The 20,968-nt window shown below is 43.1% G+C and overlaps 1 protein-coding gene across 1 annotated transcript; it reads left to right on the plus strand.

The window, feature by feature from the left end:
• Positions 1-15,216: 15,216 nt before the first annotated feature.
• On the plus strand, positions 15,217-20,748 carry Odaph (odontogenesis associated phosphoprotein). Its single transcript, XM_028881954.2, has 2 exons — positions 15,217-15,331; positions 20,130-20,748. The coding sequence occupies exons 1-2, from the start codon at positions 15,271-15,273 to the stop codon at positions 20,459-20,461; spliced, it is 393 nt and encodes a 130-aa protein (XP_028737787.1). The 5' UTR covers positions 15,217-15,270; the 3' UTR covers positions 20,462-20,748.
• Positions 20,749-20,968: the final 220 nt, after the last annotated feature.

Consider the following 20,968-nt stretch of genomic DNA (forward strand, 5'->3'; position numbering starts at 1 on the left):
TGGGGAAGGTGTATCGCAGTCCAGCAGTGTTCTCTGGAGCTCTGCTCAGTCAACCTCCACTGTCTAGGGTCCCAGAACAGAGAGAGTGCTCGCCCATCCAGGTCTCGGGTCTCCAGATGCCTCCCTTGGCCCCGTCTCATAGGCGTGACAGTTGCCAGAGTCTCAATGGGGGTTGGAACTTCCAGATCCAAGCTGGAATGGCTACCCACTACATCTCCCCCTTTTTGTCTAAATAAGAAGGTTCTAAACTAGTACAAGACTATATACAAAGGAATGGTCATTAAATATTGTCCAGGAATAATGAGGGATAATGACCTAGATAAGATGTAACTACAACCAATGCAAACAATATCAAGCAAGAAACACATACTAAAATCCAGAGAAGTATAGAGCATAGGTAAATGGCATGTTATAAAGATCATTCCAAAAGGTGTCCTATCCTAAAGAACCTGAATCTAATACTTAATATGTTCTATCTAAGATATCATATATACTAAGTTGTAACTATAACTGCTAGTCTTCAATCCCATCAAAGACCTGAGAAGGAGCATAATGGTACCTGAGAAATGGAAGATGGATTCAAGCAACTTCGGGAATCTTGCAAGAGTAGACCAAGACAGCTGGTAACCTGGACAGTCACCTAATGTTTCTCAGCATTGTTGGTACATTAAAATTGGCTACAGGCCTAGAGTATCTGACAGACCATTTTCAGAAGCAGGAATTCTGAAAGACCATCTTACCCTGTCTTGGCAGAGTACAGTGGTAGCTTTCCTTGTGTCCCGCTTGTCCAGGAAGGACAGCATAGCATTTGTACTGTCAGCCATCAAGGCAAGGGCAGTTCTTTGCCCAGTAGGCCATTTTGTGCCAAGAAGACAAACTTCCAAATGGAAATGTCTTAGAAGCCCACCATTCTCTCAGGATCAAATTGGCGCAGCCAGGAGCAATTGTGTCTCATGTCAACAGAATTCTAAGTTATTTAAATGCCATATTCTCTAGGTCTATGAAGTGTTTGAAGATTACCTGTCCATCTGACCTATGTATCAGTAAATCTGGATAACCTAACTAACATAACTATAGAGATGACAGGCATAGGTGACTATAAATCTATAAGTCTTATCTACTGAAATAACCTAAGGACTAAGGCTTCATGTAAACAAGGTAAACAGTCTATAAGCAAATGTATGGTGAAGAACGATGACTTCAAAATTGTGACAATACACAAGATATTTATAACAGAGGTAGGAATATATAGTGTGATATGCAATATGACAATAATCTTAAATATATATCAATATACCAAATATCCTAAACAGAAGTAGAACATACATAAAAAAGTATGACAGATATAAATTTACATTTGTATCAATATAAAAATATTTCAAATAAGAGTAGAAATATATGTACATTATAACAAATATAGTTCTGTATTTGTATCAATATACAAATTATCTTAAACAGGAATATAAAAATAGTTTACATTTGTATCAACATATAAGAATCCATAACAGTACAAGTTACAGTGAAAATTATCTAAGGTTGCTATTTTACTAAATTTGTTTACTAGTATATACAATGATCTACCATAATATCTTATACCTATCCATTCCATTTCTTCTTTTTCCTTTTTTTTTTAAGGAGAATACTGAGTTTAATATTTTCTTCCACCCCCAACCCTATAACCATCATCCATAACCCTGAGAAATATGAAACCTAAGGGAGAAGGGGCATTAGAGCATGAGACTCTTAATCTCAGGGGCGTGGGTTCATGCCCCATGTTGGGCGCCTGATATTGGTGAAATTATTGAGACCACTCCACATAGTTAAAAGGAAGATTTATTTAGTGGGTGACTTACAAATGAAGGAATAGGTAGATTGTGAGGGTCTGGGGAAGGTGTATCACAGTCCAGCGGTGTTCTCTGGAGCTCTGCTCAGTCAACCTCCACTGTCTAGGGTCCTGGAATAGAGAGAGCACTCGCTCATCCAGGTCTTGGGTCTCCAGATGCCTCTCTTGGCCCGGCCTCATAGGCGTGACAGTTGCCAGAGTCTCAATGGGGGTTGGAACTTCCAGATCCAAGCTGGAATGGCTACCCACTACACCTTACAGCCAACAACTGCCTGGACCCAAGCTAAGTTTTAATAGATGTTTCTATGTGACTCCTAGCATGCACCCCATGCCTGATGCTTTCCACTTTACTATAAAAAGGGGGCCAGAACCCGCTTCCATTGCCACAGCCTCAGTATCCCGAACACTAGCTGTGGTCTCAGCTAGTTGATACGTTTTTGTGCCCCACAGTGATTTTTCCCCCTTTGTTTTTTTTTTTTTTTTTCTGGAATAAAGTCTGCTTCTGGTTTAATAGACTTTGGTGATCTGTCCCCCATTATTTCACGACCCTGGAGCCACCACCAGATCTTGAACCTCCCCAGCCCAGAACCATGAACTAAACAGACCTCTCCTTTACACAATTATCCAGTTCCATGAATTCTGTTATAGTAACAGAAAAACAGATTAAGCATTCTACAAACTAAAATCTAATCACTTCATCTGTGAAAAATGGGGATAACTTGTTACCATTCCCTTCATCATTTCCCCAGGGCCTGGAGTCCTTGTCCTGAATTACTATTTCCAGTGACACCTGGAAAGTTCAAGGAACTTCCCCAAGCTGTATAGGCTTAACTACTGAGATTCTCAAAACCACTGTCTGTGCAGGTGTGGTCGGAAGGTTTTACTTAGCATGTCAGTAACTAGTCACTTAGCAGAACCCAACCCTGTCGAGAACATTCAAACATAGCTTTCCAGCCTGCTCGATGTCCCGGAGAATCCAGAACATGACCGGTAGTACAGTCTGGGACATCGAGAAGTGTCGCTGGTTCACTCTCATGGAGTCAATCACCAAACAAAATCCTTATGTTTCTGCCCTTCCTGCGATTTGCACTAGACATCTATGTTCAAGAAGAAATGCTTGTTTGAGGGAGATTTACTTTTCAATAGAAAAGACAGCCAACATTTACAAGATGCCGATCTCTATTCCAGTCTATCAACTCATTGACCTCACAACCACCCTGTAAGGCAGGGGCTGCCATCAGTCATTCTAACTCTACAGCTGAGAAAACTGAACAGAGAAAAGTAACTTGCCCCTTCCAAGCCTCACCGCTGGAAGAATAAGGAGTAAGAAGAAATCTCACTCTTGTCAACTCTGATCTGCAATGCCAGACCCAGAAGTTTGGATGTTGAGTTGTTGAGTTATTCACAGTGTCCTACTGGCCAGACTTCAGCCCGTTCCATTCAGAAGCTCCCAGGGGGTGATTGTGAGGAAGGAATGTGATGTCATCCTGGTCTAAGGAGGAGGAAAGCCCATAATTACTCATTACCACAAGCTGGATCTGTCTGATGCTACCCCCAGGCCCAGGGTGGCGGAGCACTCAGGGTGAAGTCACATCCCTCCCTCCCCCCCCCACCCCGCAGGCACGACAAGCAGGCATGCGTGTGTTTCTGCTACACAGGTGTCTGTCTCATACCATAGCCGCTCTGCGCTCTCAGAAGGGATGCGTGGAGTGATACATGGTCCCGATCTATAAATTCGGAAATAGAAACTTTCATCTCTTCCTACTGATCTTTCACATACATGATTCTCATGCCCAGTGACTGGCTACTATAGACCGCCTGCCTGGGTGATGTTTCACCGTCAGGGGCAGCAAACCGCAGACAGAATACTGTGTATAGCTTCAAATGCAGCTGGTTCTAGAAGCTCCGGTATCGGAATCTAGTACCCCTCCATTTGTTAATCGAGCAGCCTCTGCCTTCCTGGGGACATGTCTCTCGACAACTTCAAGTCCAAAGGCAAAACGTATGCTTCCTTTCCTGTCACTCATACAAAAATACCAAGACTTCGTCTGTTTTGTGGTACTAGGAATTGAACCCAGAGTCTTATGCATGTTAGGCAAGCACTCTACCACTGAGCTACATCCCCAACTTTTTTTTTTTTTAATTTTTATTTTTGAGACAGGGTCTCACAGTGGCCCAGGCTAACTTTAAATTTATCCTATAGCCTACACCAGCCCTGATCTTAGGGTCCTCCTGTCTCAGCCTCCCAGGTAATTGGTATTACATGCTGCTGGCAACCGGCCCAGCTTTAGAACAAGATTTTTCTGGCACTGGTGGACTTGGCTTGAGCCCTACACCTATTCCTAAATCAATTCCTCTGGCCATAGGAATGCTATGCTATGATTGGTGGGCTTAGGTTACTCCACACACTAGATTCCGATACTGGAGCTTCTAGAACCAGCTGCATTTGAAGCTGTACGCAGTATGCTGTGTGTGGTTTGTAGAGCCAGAAGCATAGGGAAATAAATGGTGATTTCACTGAAGGAAGCCAGAGTAAGGTAATCAATCCCAAGTGAGCAGCTGTGTGCTGCACTGGGCAAGCACAGGCAATGGACGAAGTGGAGGGAAGAGCGCTGGTTCCCTGCGAGCCAGAGTGGGAGCACCGCGCGAGGAGAACCGTTGCTAGGAAACCTCTTCACACACATATCCCCGTCAGAATAAGAACAGTTAAAAGCATACCTGGGACCAGTTGGAAATACACAGAATCATCTTATCACTGTCTTTGGCCCAGAGCCCAGACATGAAGTGATATTCCTGGTCTTGTGGCAACGACACACTCACTGTGGACCAAAGTCATTCACATTTGTGTGTTCACAGGCCCATGCATTCAGTTAGATGATTCTGCAGAGTGCTAGCCACATGTAAATCATCATGGGTCCCTCCCCATGTAAGCAGTGGTACCTTTAGAAGGTGGATCTCAGCCGGGCGGTGGTGGCGCACGCCTTTAATCCCAGCACTCGGGAGACAGAGGCAGGCGGATCTCTGTGAGTTCAAGGCCAGCCTGGGCTACCAAGTGAGTTCCAGGAAAAAGCACAAAGCTACACAGAGAAACCCTGTCTCAAAAAAATAAATAAATAAAAAAATAAAAAAGTGGATCTCTTAAGCAAGGTCCCACCAGTCTGCTTTTAATTAATTTTATTTATTATTGTTGTTATAGTTATTTTGGTTTCTTTGAAACAGGGTCTCACTATGTAGAACTGGCTGTCCTGAAACTCACTGTGTAGACCAGGCTGGCCTCGAACTCACAGAGATCTACCTGCCTCTGCATCCCGAGTGCTGGGGTTAAAGATGTGCGTCACCACAACCAGCTTCACGATTCTCCTTTCATCTCCCTGGGGAATGTTGTTCTGCTAGCCTGGTGAGGTAGAGCTTTGGTGATTTTGACATTTCCCAGACAAAATTAAACAAATGTTCTAATAGTTTGACTTCTTAAAAATGTATAATCATAAGTTCCGAACAAAAATAGTTTAACTCTAATATGCTCATCACCTGCTATTAAATAATTATGAAACATGGGTAATCTTGTTCCATCTGGAGCCCTGTCTACTCCCCTTTTCTGATCATTTTGAAGCAAGTCTGAGGTGGCATAAACTATAAATACACGTGTCTCCTAAAGGTACAATTCTGCTTTGTTTTCTTTTCAGAATAAGCCACATGTCATCGCCACACTGGAAACTAGGTAAAAAATAGTTCTTTAACATCCTCAAGCATCTAGTGTTCAGGTTTCCCCAGCTATCATCTTTATAACCAACAATTGTTTGAAACAGAACTTAAATGAAGGCCATGCATCATAACTGGTCGATGAAGCGTCTCTGCCTTTTCCTCCATAGCTTCTGCTCTAGGTTCATTCCAACTGCTGTGATATTCTGACAAAAAGGAATTTAGGGGAGAACGAGTTTATCTGACGTACAATTCTTGGTTATAGTCCATCGCTGCAGGGAGTCAAGGCATGCACTCAGGGCAACTAGTCACATCACATCAAGAGCAGAGAAAATGAATGTGTACAGGCTCACGTGCTTTCTTGTTCTCGGCTGGATTCCTCTGTTATAATACATTTCGGGACCAGGAGTGGCATTGCTCACAGTAGGCTGTGACTTCCCATGTCAATGAACTTAATTAAAATATCGTCTGCCCCCCAGACATACCCACAGGCCAACCCAAGGCAGACAATTCCTCACTGACTGTCTTAGTTAAGATTTCTGTTGCTGTGAAGAGACACAGTAATCCTTATAAAGGAAAACACTTAACTGGGGCTGGCTTACAGGTTCAGAGGTTTAAATCATTATCAATCATGGCAGTGTGCAGGCAGACATGGTGCTGGAGGAGGAGCTGAGAGTTCTGCATCTGGGTTGGCAGGCAACAGGAAGAGAGGGCCAGTGGACCTGGCTTGAGCTTCTGAACCCTCAGAACCCACCCCTCAGTGATGCACCTACTCCAACAAGACCACGCCTCCTACTATCACTCCCTAAGCATTCAAATACCAGTCTAGGGGAGCCATTCTTTTTTCTTTTTTTTTTTTTTTTTTTTTTTTTTGGTTTTTCAAGACAGGGTTTCTCTGCGTAGCTTTGCGCCTTTCCTGGAGCTCACTTGGTAGCCCAGGCTGGCCTCGAACTCACAGAGATCCGCCTGCCTCTGCCTCCCGAGTGCTGGGATTAAAGGCGTGAGCCACCACCGCCCGGCTAGGGGAGCCATTCTTATTCAGATCGCCACCCTGACATTTTCTTTCCAGGTAGTTCTAGGTTGAATCAAGGTGACAATTAAAGCTGGCCATCACAGGGTCCCTCCCTCTGTCTTTTTACTTTACTCCTTTATTCTCATAAGAACAAATTAACAAATCTTTGGTGATATAGTTCAAAGATGAATTTTAAGGATACTTCCATGGGTCTTTTATCAAAATTGAGAGCCAGTGTATCAAAGCAACCAACCATGCTGACGAAAGGCCAGAATTCTCGAGTCAAATTGCTTGGGATTGTTACCATTTACTAACCACGGGTCTTCACTTTCTGTGCCTCTGTTTTCTCATCTTTAAAATGGGAGTGACAACTATACCCATGTCATTGAGTTGCCCAGTAAATACAGGATTCATGTATGTTCAATGCTTAGATTATAGTAAACAAATTAGAGATGAGAAAATGGAGAGGTAACAAGACTAACTGGCCCAAGGTCTCACAGCTAATTGGTGGCATGGTGTAGACAAATTGCTAAAAGATCTTATAAAAAAAAAAAAAAAAAAAAAAAAAAAAAAAAAAAACACTTAGAGCCAGAAATTGGGGTTATAGGAAAAGCCACAGCTGACCTCACCGCACCAACTCCGTAGCTTCCAAAGCAAGCTACTTCCTGTCTACCCACACCTACATGCCTTTCTGTTCTGTTCTCTCATTTGCTCTCTCAGCCCAGCTACATCGCTTCCTCTTCACTTCCTGTCTGTCTTTCCAGACCTCCAGACCTCTATGGTTAACTAGTGTTGGAATTTAAGGCACGTGCCACCACGCCTGGCTCTGTTCCCAGTGTGGCCTTGAACTCACAGAGATCCTGACAGATCCCTGCCTTCTGAATGACAGGATTAAAAGCGTATGCTACCATTGCCTGACTTCTATGTTGAATATAGTGGCTGGCTCTTTTCTCTGATCCTCAGATAAATTTTATTGGGGAGCACAGTATTTGGGGGGACATAATACATCACCACAACATGGCATGAACTAGAACATTATCCCAGTGGTTTCTCAACCTGTGGGTCCTGACCTCACAAATGCCATCAGAAAACACAAATGTTTACATCACAATTCATACCAGTAGCAAAATTACTGTTATGAAGTAGCAATGACAATAATTTTAGGGTTGGGGGTCACCACAACATGAGGAACTTAATAAAAGGCCATAGCATTAGGAAGGTTGAGAACCACTGAATTCCACTGGTTTAATACTGTGTTTCAAACCCTTAATTGACAAGGGCTTGATAAAGTGGGCACCACTCTGGCTTGACCAGGATGTCATTGCCATTCTGTTGCTAGATCTCTGAGGTGACTTCAGGAATTTTCTACAGACCTCAGTCCCCCAGCTCTGCAAAGTGGGGGAACTGGAGGAATAGCAAAGATGATGGAACCTCCTTCAGTAGAAACCCCAAAGCCAAGAATGAAGCACTCTGCTTTTAACGCAACCTAACACTTGGCTTCTACACCGGTCAGCTTCACCCGTTAGCCTGTCCATCCTATCGTGTCAGAAACTGCATGTAGGCAATTTGATCAATAAACAAGAAGTAATCATCATTTGTTTATTTGCTGATATCTGCAGAACTGAAGATTCCATGTAATTAAACAGTTGAGGTGTGCGCATGCCAACTGTTCACAGACCTGGAACATTGTGATGATGGAAAGGCACCTACCAGTGTGTTCGCCCCCATTACCCACCTCTGCAAGCCATACACTCCTAAACCAGCTTGCATCACAAAGGACTTTTCAAATAAATGACTTTATTTTTCCTTTGTCTCAACACCTTATCTCTAGACTTAATTGGCCTACAGTACCAAGTAACACTCCAGTGGATGCCATCCCCAGTGGATGATGCCCTAACAGGCCCTAGAGGAAAGTCAGAGCTGCGCCTCAAGTCAGCACCAACCACAGAGCCTTTATATCCTCTCAAAGACCATTCGCTCCAGCCATAGCAGGGCTTCTCAGCTTGACTCACAGCCATCCTGATCCACAGCGAGCCTCAGGGTAGCTTCCGGCATTACTCACTGGGCCAATGAGGAGTGCCTCTCCCAGGCAGGAGCAGAAGTCTGCCTGATCTGATGAGGGCAGGTCCCCTTGGCAGCTCTAAAGCCAGGCTATAGAATGGGCCTCTTTGCAGAGTAGTGCAGGGTGAAAGGGATCTGTCTTTGGAGAGACCCAAGTCCTCAGACGCCCCCAAAGCCACAGGAGGACAAATAGGCCAGTCCTTCTGAACATCCACCTATAGATGTAACCAACCATCTTATTAAATAAGAAACACAGAGCCAATACAGAGATGAAAGGCAAGAGGTCAGAGCAATAGCTAAGAGCTAAAGACCTTACCCTTCACTGTCGCTGTACCTCTCCGAAAGAGACCTACTTCCTGTGTCTGTCTTTTTTTATAGAGTTTCTGTTCTGCCTCCTCATTGGTTGTAAACCCAACCACATGACCTCCTAGTCACTGCCTGTCTGTACAGACCTCCAGGTCTTCTATGGTTGGTATTGAGATTAAAGGTGTGTGTCTCCAATGCTGGCTGTATCCTTGAACACACAGAGATCTACCTAGCTCTGCCTACGAAGTGCTGGGATTAAAGGCGTGCACCACTACCACCCAGGTTTCACTATGGCTTGCTAATAGCTCTGACCCCCGGGCAACTTTATTTATTAACATACAAATAAAATCACATTTCAGTATAAATAAAATATCACCACATTTCCCCTTTCTATTTTAATAAAAAGGAAAAAAGGAAAAGGTTATTACTAACATAAGAAAAACTATATACAAAAGTACAATAACTATATACAATATATACAAGTAATAAATACCTAAACAATGTCTAGTCCATTTGTATTTGACAAATTCAGAGAAAATAATTCCATTATCTATCCTATTTTGGTAAGTCCAAAATATATCTAATTCACTTTCTACCCTAACTAATCTTCAACTATAACTAATCTTCAACTCCCTCAGAGATCCAAGAAGGAAAAATAATATTACCTAATAAAAAATAAAAACAGGAAGTACATGCAAGCAACTTCCAAAAAAATTGTGAGTTGACAGAAACAGCCAGCTGCCTGGACAGTCACCTGAGGTTTCTCCACAGTGTTGGGGCATCATCTTCAGCCTATAGGCTTAGCATATCTGACAGACTCATTTGTGAAGTAGGATGTACACAAGGTCAACAGTTCAAACTCACATTGGGTGAGAGCAGTCCATGTACCAGAAACATCTAAATTCCACTAGTGTCCTGTTAAGATTCAGGATTTTAAATTCTGGAAATTGTTGATGTTTTTTTTAATTCAGCTGTCCATTCTTCTTGGCTGTGTATGTGGCTTCAACTCAGCATTCTGTTCTTCTTCACATCCCTCTATTAAATGTCAGTCTACTGTTACTCTTCAAGAATAACTGTTTCATCTGTTGTTCCACTGCACATCAGAAGCCATCGGCCCACTGCCTGTTCAGCTGTCTTCAAAGAAAAGGGCACTGTACCTTTTCCGGATTGCGAAGGCCACTTCAGGGATGGTGCCATATTGTCCTGGCCTCAGAAGATGCCGTTTGATAAAGCCACAAGCACACTTGTTTTGGCAAGAATCAGTAGTCCTTTGTTTCATGTCCTGTCTGTCCTGTTTGTCAGCAGTTGATTCAAGGATACTTTGTTGTCCAGTGGCTAACTTTTGCAACAATGAAAGTTAACACCATATGCAGTTTCTTCAATGCCCATATTTTCTCTGAAGTAGATTGGTACTGCCAGGAGCTGACATGTCTCATAGTCATAAGAAAAAGAAAAATTTTCTAAGTTATTAAAACATTTTAAATGCCATATTCTGTAGATCTCTGAAGGGTTTGAAGATGACCTGTGTATCTAAAATATATCTGCTCAATTTTGAAAACATACCTAATATGACTACAAGTTCTATTGTAATGTCTAAACTAACTTTCATTTCTTTATATCCTAATAGTTGGTAATAATAACATTCAAGGATCAGAAAATTGCATTACATTGTTAAATGAATGGTATAAGTACAATTAGAAATATACATATAGCATTTTCTAACAATATCAATTTTAATATATATAATTTGTATATAATATAAAATAATCCAATCCAATGTAAAGTATTTAAAACTAGTAGTTGTCTCTTTTTTTTTAAACAAGAACCTTAAATCTAATCTCCTTTGCTTAGCCCTTTTCCTAACCCTTGACAACAACTTGTAACCAACCCCCCTAAACAATGAAAATTATCCCAGATCCAAAACCCATTAAAAGACCCCAAAAAAACCACCTGCCCCACACCACCTCTTTGGGAATGTGGGCGTCATATTCTTGAAATTGCTTCCTGCTGGGTATGGGCGAAGGTATCTTTATCCTGAAAAGAAAAATTTTAGGTTAATTGTCAAATTCTTGGAAAGGTAACTATATCCTTCGTTATCCAGTCTGTGTATAATGCCAAAGTTCAGGGTTTATCTCAAGTCCTTATGCAAGTAGTCTTTGAGACTGGATCATCTCAGCTAGCCCTCTCAAAATTGCTCTGAGCACTTTGTAGTTCAAAGCTGATCTGTAGATGATGTTTGTCAGCTTAGTGATGTTATTATTGTCCAAGTGGAATTGTTGTTGTTGTGGGGCCCCATCTTCTTCCTGGAGACTTAAGTTGATGTTATCAATTTTGATGGTACCTGAAAGACCCTAGCCCTTCAGGCTTACACCCCCAAGCCTCAGGAAAGGAGAAACTTCAAGCACCAGGAAATGAGAAACTAAAAATCTAGTTCCAAGGGCAACCTGACTTAGCCATTTTTCAATCTCCCCTGCAACCATATAACAATGTAAAGAGATTTCTGTTAAGAAATGTGCTCAACTGTGACTGGGATAGTTGCAGGTGTTCCAGGAAGGACCACTGTGACCTTTGTGTAAATTCTACTCCTGCCCTGATACCCGCTTTGAGGTTTCAGGAAGAATGTACCTGTTGACGTAACTGTACCCCCTCTGTGATCACTCTGTAACCAGACCATGATCTTGTGAAACGAAATTGTATGGGAATTGTAATCTTGTGGATCTTGTGGGGTTTTCCTTTAAAAGCCCTCATGGGGCTGCCGTAAGATGCGGCTCTTGCTCTTAGGAGCAGAGTTTGCCCCTCTATATAGAAGCTTCAATAATAAAATCCTCATGCTGTTGCATCAACTGGACTGGAGTCTGGGTTCTTGGGGTGCCCACTTGAGACCCTAAACTTTAGGGTCCAACAGTACCCACAGCTTATCTTCTCCCATAGAAACAAAAGCAAAACCTCGTCCCCAACATAACACATATCCTGGTTTCCATTCTGAAGTCAGCACATCCTTAAAGTATATAGGCTGATTTAATTCTGTATTTTTTTCTATTATCCAATGTCTCTCTGCAGCTGTTGTTCCTTTCTCATTGGCATTGAGAAAATTTAAAGTTAATAGAGCATTATGCAGTCTATTTCTGGGGGGTTTTGTTACCCCTTTCTGTTTATTTAGCATATCCTTTAGAGTTCTGTTTGATCTTTCTATAACTGCTTGACCTGTAGGATTATGTGGTATGCCTGTAATATGCTTTATATTGTAATAAGCAAAAAACTGTTTCATTTTAACAGAGACATATGATGGAGCATTGTCAGTTTTGATTTGTGCAGGTATACCCATGATGGCCATAACTTCTAGCAAATGAGTGATTACAGAATCAGCTTTTTCAGAACTCAAAGCAGCTGCCCATTGAAATCCTGAATAAGTATCAATGGTATGGTGTACATATTTCAGTTTTCCAAATTCTGCAAAGTGAAACACGTCCATCTGCCAGATTTCAATCCTCTGAGTACCCTTTGGGTTACATCCTGCTGGTAATGGGATTCTATTGTAGTCACCATGAGATAAGCAGCTTGGGACCCTGCAATAATGTTCTCTCCACAGGTCCAAAAGTAACAGAAATAGCTAAGCAAGGACTAGAACCTCTGAAATTATGAGTCAAATAAATCTTTCTTCCTTATAAATTGATCAAGTATTTCATCACATGTAGAGGACCAGCCCCCACACTTAATTACCCCAGGAACTCTTGAGGAATGAGGGATAAGAGACTTAGTTAGAAATAGAGAGGAGAGAGAAACAGAGAGAAAACACAGGATCCTTATCCACCCGCCCAGAACGTTATTCCAAAGGTCTTTTTATAACAATACCAAGGGGTGGAGCAATGACCTCCTCCTTGCTAGTTACAGTCACCTGGTACCCAGGCCCGTGGTCCAATCAGCCCCTTATGCAACCCTGCTGGGTACAGCCTCTAGGAGACCCTAGTGGGCTCCAAAAGGACAGTGACAAAACACCAACTAGTACACACACACACACACACACACACACACACACACACACACCACTTCAAAGATCATGCCTCTGGACTGATCGTAAGAATACCTATGTTTTGTTTGTTTTTTGAGACCAGGTCTCATTTACTGTGTTGCCCAGGCTAGTCTAGAATTCACAGGCTCCAGCCTTCCTCCCACCTCAGCCTCTCAAATACCTGTAACAATAGGCTAGAGCCACCATGGTGGCTAGAACAGATAACCAAATGGCAAGTGAGAAAAGGAAATGATATTAGAGGTTTCTTTTCTAACAACAGCCGGGCTCTTAATCACCTGCTACCACCTCCTGTCACTCTCTGCAACTCAAAGAATCCTCTCAGGAGACCAGCCAGGCACAGATGTGTCATGTTGTGGTGGCTTGGATACCAATAGCCTCCATATGTGCATATATTTAAATGCTTAGTCACCAGGGATTGGAGGTATTTGAAAGGATTAAAAGGATTAGGAGGTGTGGCCTTGTTGGAGGAAATGTGTCACTGGGAGTAGGCTTTGAGGTTTCAAAAGCCCAGGGATCTCTGTCTAGAGAAAAGTTTGTAGTTTCAGCTACTCCTCCAGTGTTTCCATGCTTGCTGCCATGCTTCCGCCATGATTTCAATGGACTAAACCTCTACAACTGTAAGCAAGCCCCCAATTAAATGCTTTCTTTCATAAGAGTTGTCTTAATCATGGTGTCTTTTCACAGCAATAGAACAATGATCAAGACACACGGCCATCTTCTGTGGGGGGCCCAAAACAGCTTGACCACACAGCTGCCCATGACAGGCTTACTGGCAGGCAACACCCAGATCTAGGAAAAGCCATAACCTGATACCACCCAGGGATGGGCCAGCATCCGAGGGGAAGAACCTGACATCTCAAAAATTCCAACCGTCCAGGTAGGATTAGATAAGATCGTCAGATGTCTCTGAGCCTAGCACACACCTACTTCCCTTTTACAGACACCCCTAGACAAATGTCAGCCAATTAGGGTCCTGAACTCTAGAAATCCCCTCACCCTAACCTCTGCTATGATAAAAACCCTAACCCTGTCTGGGCTCCGGGCTCTCTGCTCTCACCACAGACAGAGAGACCAAGCTCTGAGCATGAAATAAAGGTTCTTTGCTTTTACATATGGGATTCAGTCTCCATGGTAGTCTTTTTGGGGGTCCCCACCATCTGGGCATAACACTTCCAAGCAAGTTGGTGAGTTAGAAGAAAGTTTACAAAGAAGACTCACTAAGTTATAGTCCCAGTTTTTCAGTTTTATTTAAACAGTGACCATAGTGGCCACAAGGAAACATACCTTTCTAACCTTGTCCCTTTCCTCACAGGCAGATGCAGAGTAGATACACTTAGGTCAGAATCTAACTGCAGCCTCTTCAAACACCTGGGTCAGGAAACCTCTCCATCTCCTCTTCCCTCATGTTTTGCTCCAAGAAGTCAAGCTATGTGGTGAGGAGCTGTATTAAGTGCCTCCAGATGATTCCTTTCTGTGGAAGTTTGAATGAGAATGGCCCTAATAGTCTCAGATATCTGAATGCTGGGTCTGAAGTTGATGGAACTGTTTGGGAAGGGCTAGGAGGTGTGGTCTGGTTGGAGGCACTGTGTCACTAGGGGTGGGCTTTGAGGTTTCAAAAGCCCACACCATTTCACTTAGCTCTATCTCTCTGTCTCGGGCCTGTGGATCAGATATAAGCTCTCAGCTACTGCCCCAGCACCATGTCTGCCTGTGGTTCTCAACCTGTGGGTCACAACTCTTATGGGTCGAAAGACACTTTCACAAGGGTCACATATCAGATACCCTGCGTATCAGATATTTACATTACTATTCATAACAGTAGCAAAATCACAGTTATGAAGTAGCAATGAAAATTATTTTGAGGTTGGGGGTCCCTGCACCATGAGGTATCATATTAAAGAGTCACAGCATTAGGAAGGTTAAGAACGACTGCCCTATAGATTGCTTTGGTCATAGTGCCTTGTCACAGCAGTAGAATAATAACCAAGACACCTTCCTTCCTGTGCAGTTGAAGAACCACAGATACAAGTCAGGAGAAGGCAGTGGGGTGAAGGAGTGTTTGGAACTGGAAGGACAGTGAAGGAGACAGTCCGAAATGAAGACGAGGGAACAATGTGTGCCTGGCATTACAAGAAGCTTCAGGTTGATGAGTGCTGTCTGGCATTTCCTGGAGAATTTCTCACTCTCACACCAGAGGTCCAGGTGGTTGTGGTCCACTATGCACACGCTAATTGCCTGAATCAGGCTGCTGGTGACTCACTCACTCTCCTTTAAAGCGGCCTTGGGTCCAGAGCAGTGTGAGTGCTCAGGGCAGAAGCCATGGCTCCTGGATTCCACTTCTGGGTCCTGGTCTGCTGGTTGGTGCTAACTATGGCAGAAGGTAAGAGTTTGGGTTTTTATCTACTACTATGTGTGGGTGAAATAATTAATACCATATGGAAAGACAAATGCAACCTCCATGGTTACATAGCTCCATAAATTGGAAATGTTTATATCTGCTATCATCAGCTCGTGTGGTTAAATGAAAGGCTGGATTTTCTCATCTGAAGACCTGAATCTGAGTCTCAGCATTTGCTCTGTGATTTGAGACACCTGTAACTTCCTTGAGCATTACACATGAATTTCTCATATGTAAAGTGACCATATTAATATGCATTATTATGGGGCTGAAGAGGACCATTGAGCTATATGCAAAACAAAACCCAGAAAACTCACATTAAAAGCACTACGCAAATGCTATTGTTGTTACTATGGTTACCAAGCTAGCAATGCCAACCTGGAATGACAGCACTTTCTGTGAGTTCAAGGTACTATACATGGCAGTTCCATGATGGACAGCCAGGGCTGCGCAATAAAACCACGTCCCCAAACAAATAAACATATCATTTGAGATGTGAGAACTGATCTCTGAGCTTGGCAGCCTAGGTTCTAGGTCCTCACTCACTTCTCCTTGTCCTGGGACAGACTGCCCAACAGGGTCATATGTGTCCCACATTCCCTCTGCCCTCGCCCATCCATGGCAGTGGCTGCTCCTTTCCTGCTTTACACCTGCTTTCTGCAATTCTGCTTCAAGTAGCAGTATTTAAATGTGACTATACTATTGCCCTCACAAGTCTTTCTTAAGACATATTACGTTAAAATAGCGGATTTTTTTTTTCTCTGACATCTTTGGAATGTCATTACAATCAGGACATCCCCTACCGTGATGCTCCACCCCACTCCATACTGAGGACCTGTATATTTGTAGTGTCTCCCCAGTCCCCAGAGGCAGGCGCTGTGTCTGTCTTCTCTGCATTTAGTTCGGCACCTGACATGCGACATGCTCACCGCTGAACCGACTTCACTTACAGCATACTGAAAGGGGCCAGCAGGACATTTTCCAGGCTCTAAATTCTGTATCTTTCAAAGGAGGGATTTAACAAAAAAGACTCAACTGTTCTCTGAGTCTACAAAAATGAATTAAGTTACAATTACTATGAGTCAGTTAACCACGGCACTGACATTTCTTTGTGGTTAAAGTCTGAAAGGGCGTGGGAATTCTAAGACTCCAGGTGCTCTGTAAGGGAACAATGGCGTACGTAGACATCAAGTCCCAAGCTTGCGCCTCTAAAAATCACTACAGTTCACTACAAAACAGCTATTGTCTGCCCAGTTAACCACAGAGTACAGGTAATTATAAAAAGATCTTCTCATCGTTACCTTTTTTTTCCAAAAGTGCTAGGTTTTGGGTATGTTATAAATTTCATGTCTAGACTATAATAAGCCTATTTAAAATTGATACCCAAACTCCAAACAACATTTTGGCTTTTATTGTACAGTACTACAATTTTAAATATAAATTATTATCTAAAACAGGAATTAAATGCTCACTGAGTACCACAAAAAACACCGAGAAGAACAGCCAATGTCTGTCTAGCCATTTAGTGAGTGTACCAAGTATTCACTAATAACACTGTCATCCAGAAGTGTCCCCGGTACTAAGGACATTAGCAATGGCCAGCAGAGTCAATAATCCCTTGTCTTCAAGGTCCTACACTTACACAACTATGGACTTTAGTTTAGTATAGTTTATACATGATCTTGATGCACAGATCATGTATAAAATCTAAGCACATAGACCTAAGAACTGGAGCCTGTGCTACTAAAAATCCTCTATAGCATCCCCAAACGTAACAACTAACAATGATGATCGCTAACTTACTAAATGTGTACTGTGCAAGAGAAAACTTTCGGGACCATGAGTGTCTTATTTTGGATAGTCTCACAAGCCCGTTGGATAGGCCATATTATTCTTTCCATCTTACAAATAAGGAGAAAGCCTCCGGGGTAAGGAGATCTGCCCATACTCACAATATTAGAAGCAGAACTTGGGGATCCTGCCTCTGGAACATCACGCTGCCCTGCCTCTCCAGATGTTTTCAATCAGCATTCAAAGATGTGACCTACTTTGGTCTTATTAAGTTTTTCGGGATGCTTATCTTTGATACCCAGTGCTTTTACCGGTATGGCAGTGTGTGATGTGTGGGAAATATGTGTTAATCATCACACTGTCCCCAGTAGGTAAGAATACGGGAACTTTTGCAATTATAGAAATGGAGGTTTCTCTCAGTTGGTTTAGTTCTTCCACAGGCACTGAGGTGGGGCCAGTGGATGTCTCAGGAATGATAGCGGCATCGCTGACAAGTGTGATCAATGCTGGTGGGCCAAGGCTGCTATGGAAGCTCTTGCCAGGGGCCATCACCCAGCCTTCAGGCAGAGAAGACCTCCCTAAGGAGATCTCACTTGGGGACTAGATGAGAGATCTAGGGGAAAGAGGTCGAAAGTGGAACTCTAGACATCTGGAACCAGATGTTAAGCTGTTAACCAGGAAGATTAGGGCTCTGCTAAAGTAGCATTTGTAGAGTGGAGAAGAAAGTCACTGCGTGAGTGGTCAAATGTGTACATCATTCACAGCCCTCTTTAACAAAAGAAGAACCTAAAAAGTTCATAGCAGATCGCCCAGTTTTCTCTTTGAAAGGTGACATTAAGTAATCTTGGGGAGGTAGAGTTCTTCAAATAATGACTGGAGTTTCAGAGGAGAAAACAAAGAGAATGACAGGAAGTGGGTTGAACGAGGTCATAGGAAGGACAGATGGGCAGGGTCAGCGGAGCCAGGGGAGAAAGCACAGATGGCCTCAGTCCCCGTGGGCGGTTTTTGACTTTGTAACATGAGGCAGGTTCCCAAACCAACTCCCAGGGTTCTTACATTTGATTTCTAGTGAGGGTTTTATTTTTATTTTATGTGTATGGGTGTTCTGCCTGCATGTGTGTCTGCATACCACCTGCATGCCTGGTACACAAGAGGACTAGAAGAGGGTGTTAGATTCCTGAACTAGAGTTATCGATGGTTATACGCCACCATGTGTGTGCTAGGAATCAAACCCGAGTCCTCTGACAGAGTGGCCAGTGCTCTTAACCACTGAGCCATTGCTCCAGTCATGGTTCTTACATTTTAGAACACTTGTGTCTCCATGCAGTGACCCAATATAATCGCCACGTGATGAGTTTACTAGGAAAATATCGAAGTATGTTTATATGGTTTTGTCGGCTGCCTCGTGTGGGTGATAGAGGCAAGCTGCACCTTGATCTTGGGCCCTTGAGGAGTCCCAGAAGAGAGTACTAAACTACAGGACAGCCTGGGAGAAAATCTGCCTGCCATGCTCTAGCACCCAATCACCACGGAATTGAGAGAATAGCTTCAGGTATCAAGAAATAAGATGATGGGGCTGGAGAGATGGGACTGACAGCTCTTCCAGAGGACCCAGGTTCAGTTCCCAGCACCCACAAGGTGGCTCACGGCCATCTGTAACCCCAGTAGTTCTAATTCCTCAATGACTAGCTAGTGAGTGTGTTGAATCTACCAACAGCCCCGTCAGCCATACCCAGGCATTCAAGATTGACATGTCTAAAGCTTGTGAATGGAAAAGGAACTAAGGACTCTAGTAGCTAGATAAGCACATCCAGCGCACCCCAGAAGCTCAAATCATCTGTCCGAAAGAGGGAGAGGACCTAGTTGTCCTTAAATTCATCAGAACTCTCAGCTTCCCGTGGGATGCTCATGTTTCCACCGTTCACGTCTGCCCCAGTCTTCTCCTGTCTATATTGATACGTTCTGAGCCAAAGAACTCCTCACAGCAAAGACCAACTCAACTGGGTGACTGACTCAAGCCTGGGAAGACCTGACACTTGGCTACATGCACATTTCTTCTCAAAAATGAGTTGTCTGCCCTTTTTTGGGTTTTCAAGATAGGGTTTCTCTGTGTAACAGGCCTGGTTGTCCCAGAACTCGCTTTGTAGATCAGGCTGCCCTTGAATTCACAGAGATCTACCTGCCTCTGCTTCCCGAGTGCTAGGATTAAAGGCGTGTGCTACCACCGCCCGGCTTATTTTCTTAATAGTAAATAAATTATTTTTTATTTCAATGAGTTTTCCTTATTTTGTTATAAGTCATATACAAAAAGAAAAAAGAAAAAAAAAGCCCTCAAATCTTAAAAGTACAGCTTCACCACATTTTACACCAGTATACGTATGTATGTGTGTGTATGTTACATATATCCAAATCTACTTAATAATCATCAAGGTCAAGGTGCAGAACATTGCTGAAGAGTTTCTTGGTTAATCCCTCCATGAAATGACATTTGTGCTGACCTTCTGCTCAATACTGGTCTGCTTTATTTTTTTAAAGTATCTTCCGTTTGCTTACTCTTGAACTTCATATAAATGGACTCTTAGAACGTGCACCCTTTTGTGTCTAATTTTCTTTGTTCAACAGAACGTGGATTCGTCTGGGTTTCTAGATATTGGCTGTTACTCCTTTTCATTCCCGGAGACTGTTTCATTGTGTGACTGCACATGGTTTCTTTAGCTAGTCTCCTGTTGATGGGCGTTTGGAGCGTTTAGATCGAACTAGTATCTTTGGATAAATACGCATGTATTTCTTTGGGGTCAGTTCCCCAGATGGAAATGGGGACCATTAGGTGTGTCCATGCTTCGTTTCCTCGGACCACTGCAGTTCATTTTAGTCATGCTTTAAAATGTCTCCGAGTTCCTCTTCGCATCCCTCTCCCACCCTCACCCGGAGGCATCTTTCTCCGCTTCTGTTGCCAGGCCCACCCTGACCTACGCTTTCATTTCCACAGGACAAGATGTCGTCACCCCTCCAAATAACGTGAACCCTACAGACTGCCAGATCTTCACACTCACCCCTCCGCCGCCCTCCACAAGGAAGCCTACGGTAACCAGGGTCCAAGCCAACCCGAGGACACCCGGGTGGGTATGGCTTTATTTTCCGCCAAGAAGGCCGGGCTTCTACCCGAGGCTTCCTAACGGACCTTTCCTCCTTCCAAACTACAACCACCGCTTCCCATTCCGTCCTTTCTTCCCGCCACGAGGTGGACCGAATGCTGGGAGGTACTTCCTCGGAGGACTGCTCCAGAGTAGAAGCTCATCTGAGGAAAGCATAGAGAAGTGAGAAGCCCAAACACACTCAACGGAAGACCCGGCGCCACTAGAAAAGACAATAAAATCGTTTCTCTCTCCAGTCTACAATCACCGCGTTAAAAAACTAAGCACCCTCAGTGCCATTCACTAGATTGCTGTGGGTTTTGTTGTTGTTGTTGTTGTTGTTGTTGTTGTTTGGTCAACAATGAAGAGATCGGATTACACATTTTTGTTTACAAAACCTGGCAGTAACTGATTCATTCTTACCCCCACAGGATATTAATGCAAATAAAATCTAAAGATGGGCTGTTCCAATAATTTCTATCCATACTTCCACACCAGCAGTATTAATTAACCCCCTCTTCCAAATTAGAGTGGCGGACATTTTAAAGCGACCATTATGAGCCAGACGCAGAAATTAAAGACAGTCTGCAAAGTGAACTTTAAACGGAATTATAAAGCTTAAAGCAAAAAGCCTTCTAGAGAATATGGCCCTAAGTAAAACTTTAATTGTACACTGAACTACCAAACTCAAATT

This window comes from Peromyscus leucopus, chromosome 10 (assembly GCF_004664715.2).
Source record: "Peromyscus leucopus breed LL Stock chromosome 10, UCI_PerLeu_2.1, whole genome shotgun sequence".
Classification (NCBI taxonomy): domain Eukaryota; kingdom Metazoa; phylum Chordata; class Mammalia; order Rodentia; family Cricetidae; genus Peromyscus; species Peromyscus leucopus.

Excerpts from the sequence above, each read along its gene's own strand:
- Odaph (XM_028881954.2), top strand. The coding sequence starts at position 15,271 with ATGGCTCCTGGATTCCACTTCTGGGTCCTGGTCTGCTGGTTGGTGCTA. Across the intron at positions 15,332-20,129 it reads GGTGCTAACTATGGCAGAAG|GACAAGATGTCGTCACCCCT; the intron begins GTAAGAGTTTGG and ends TCATTTCCACAG.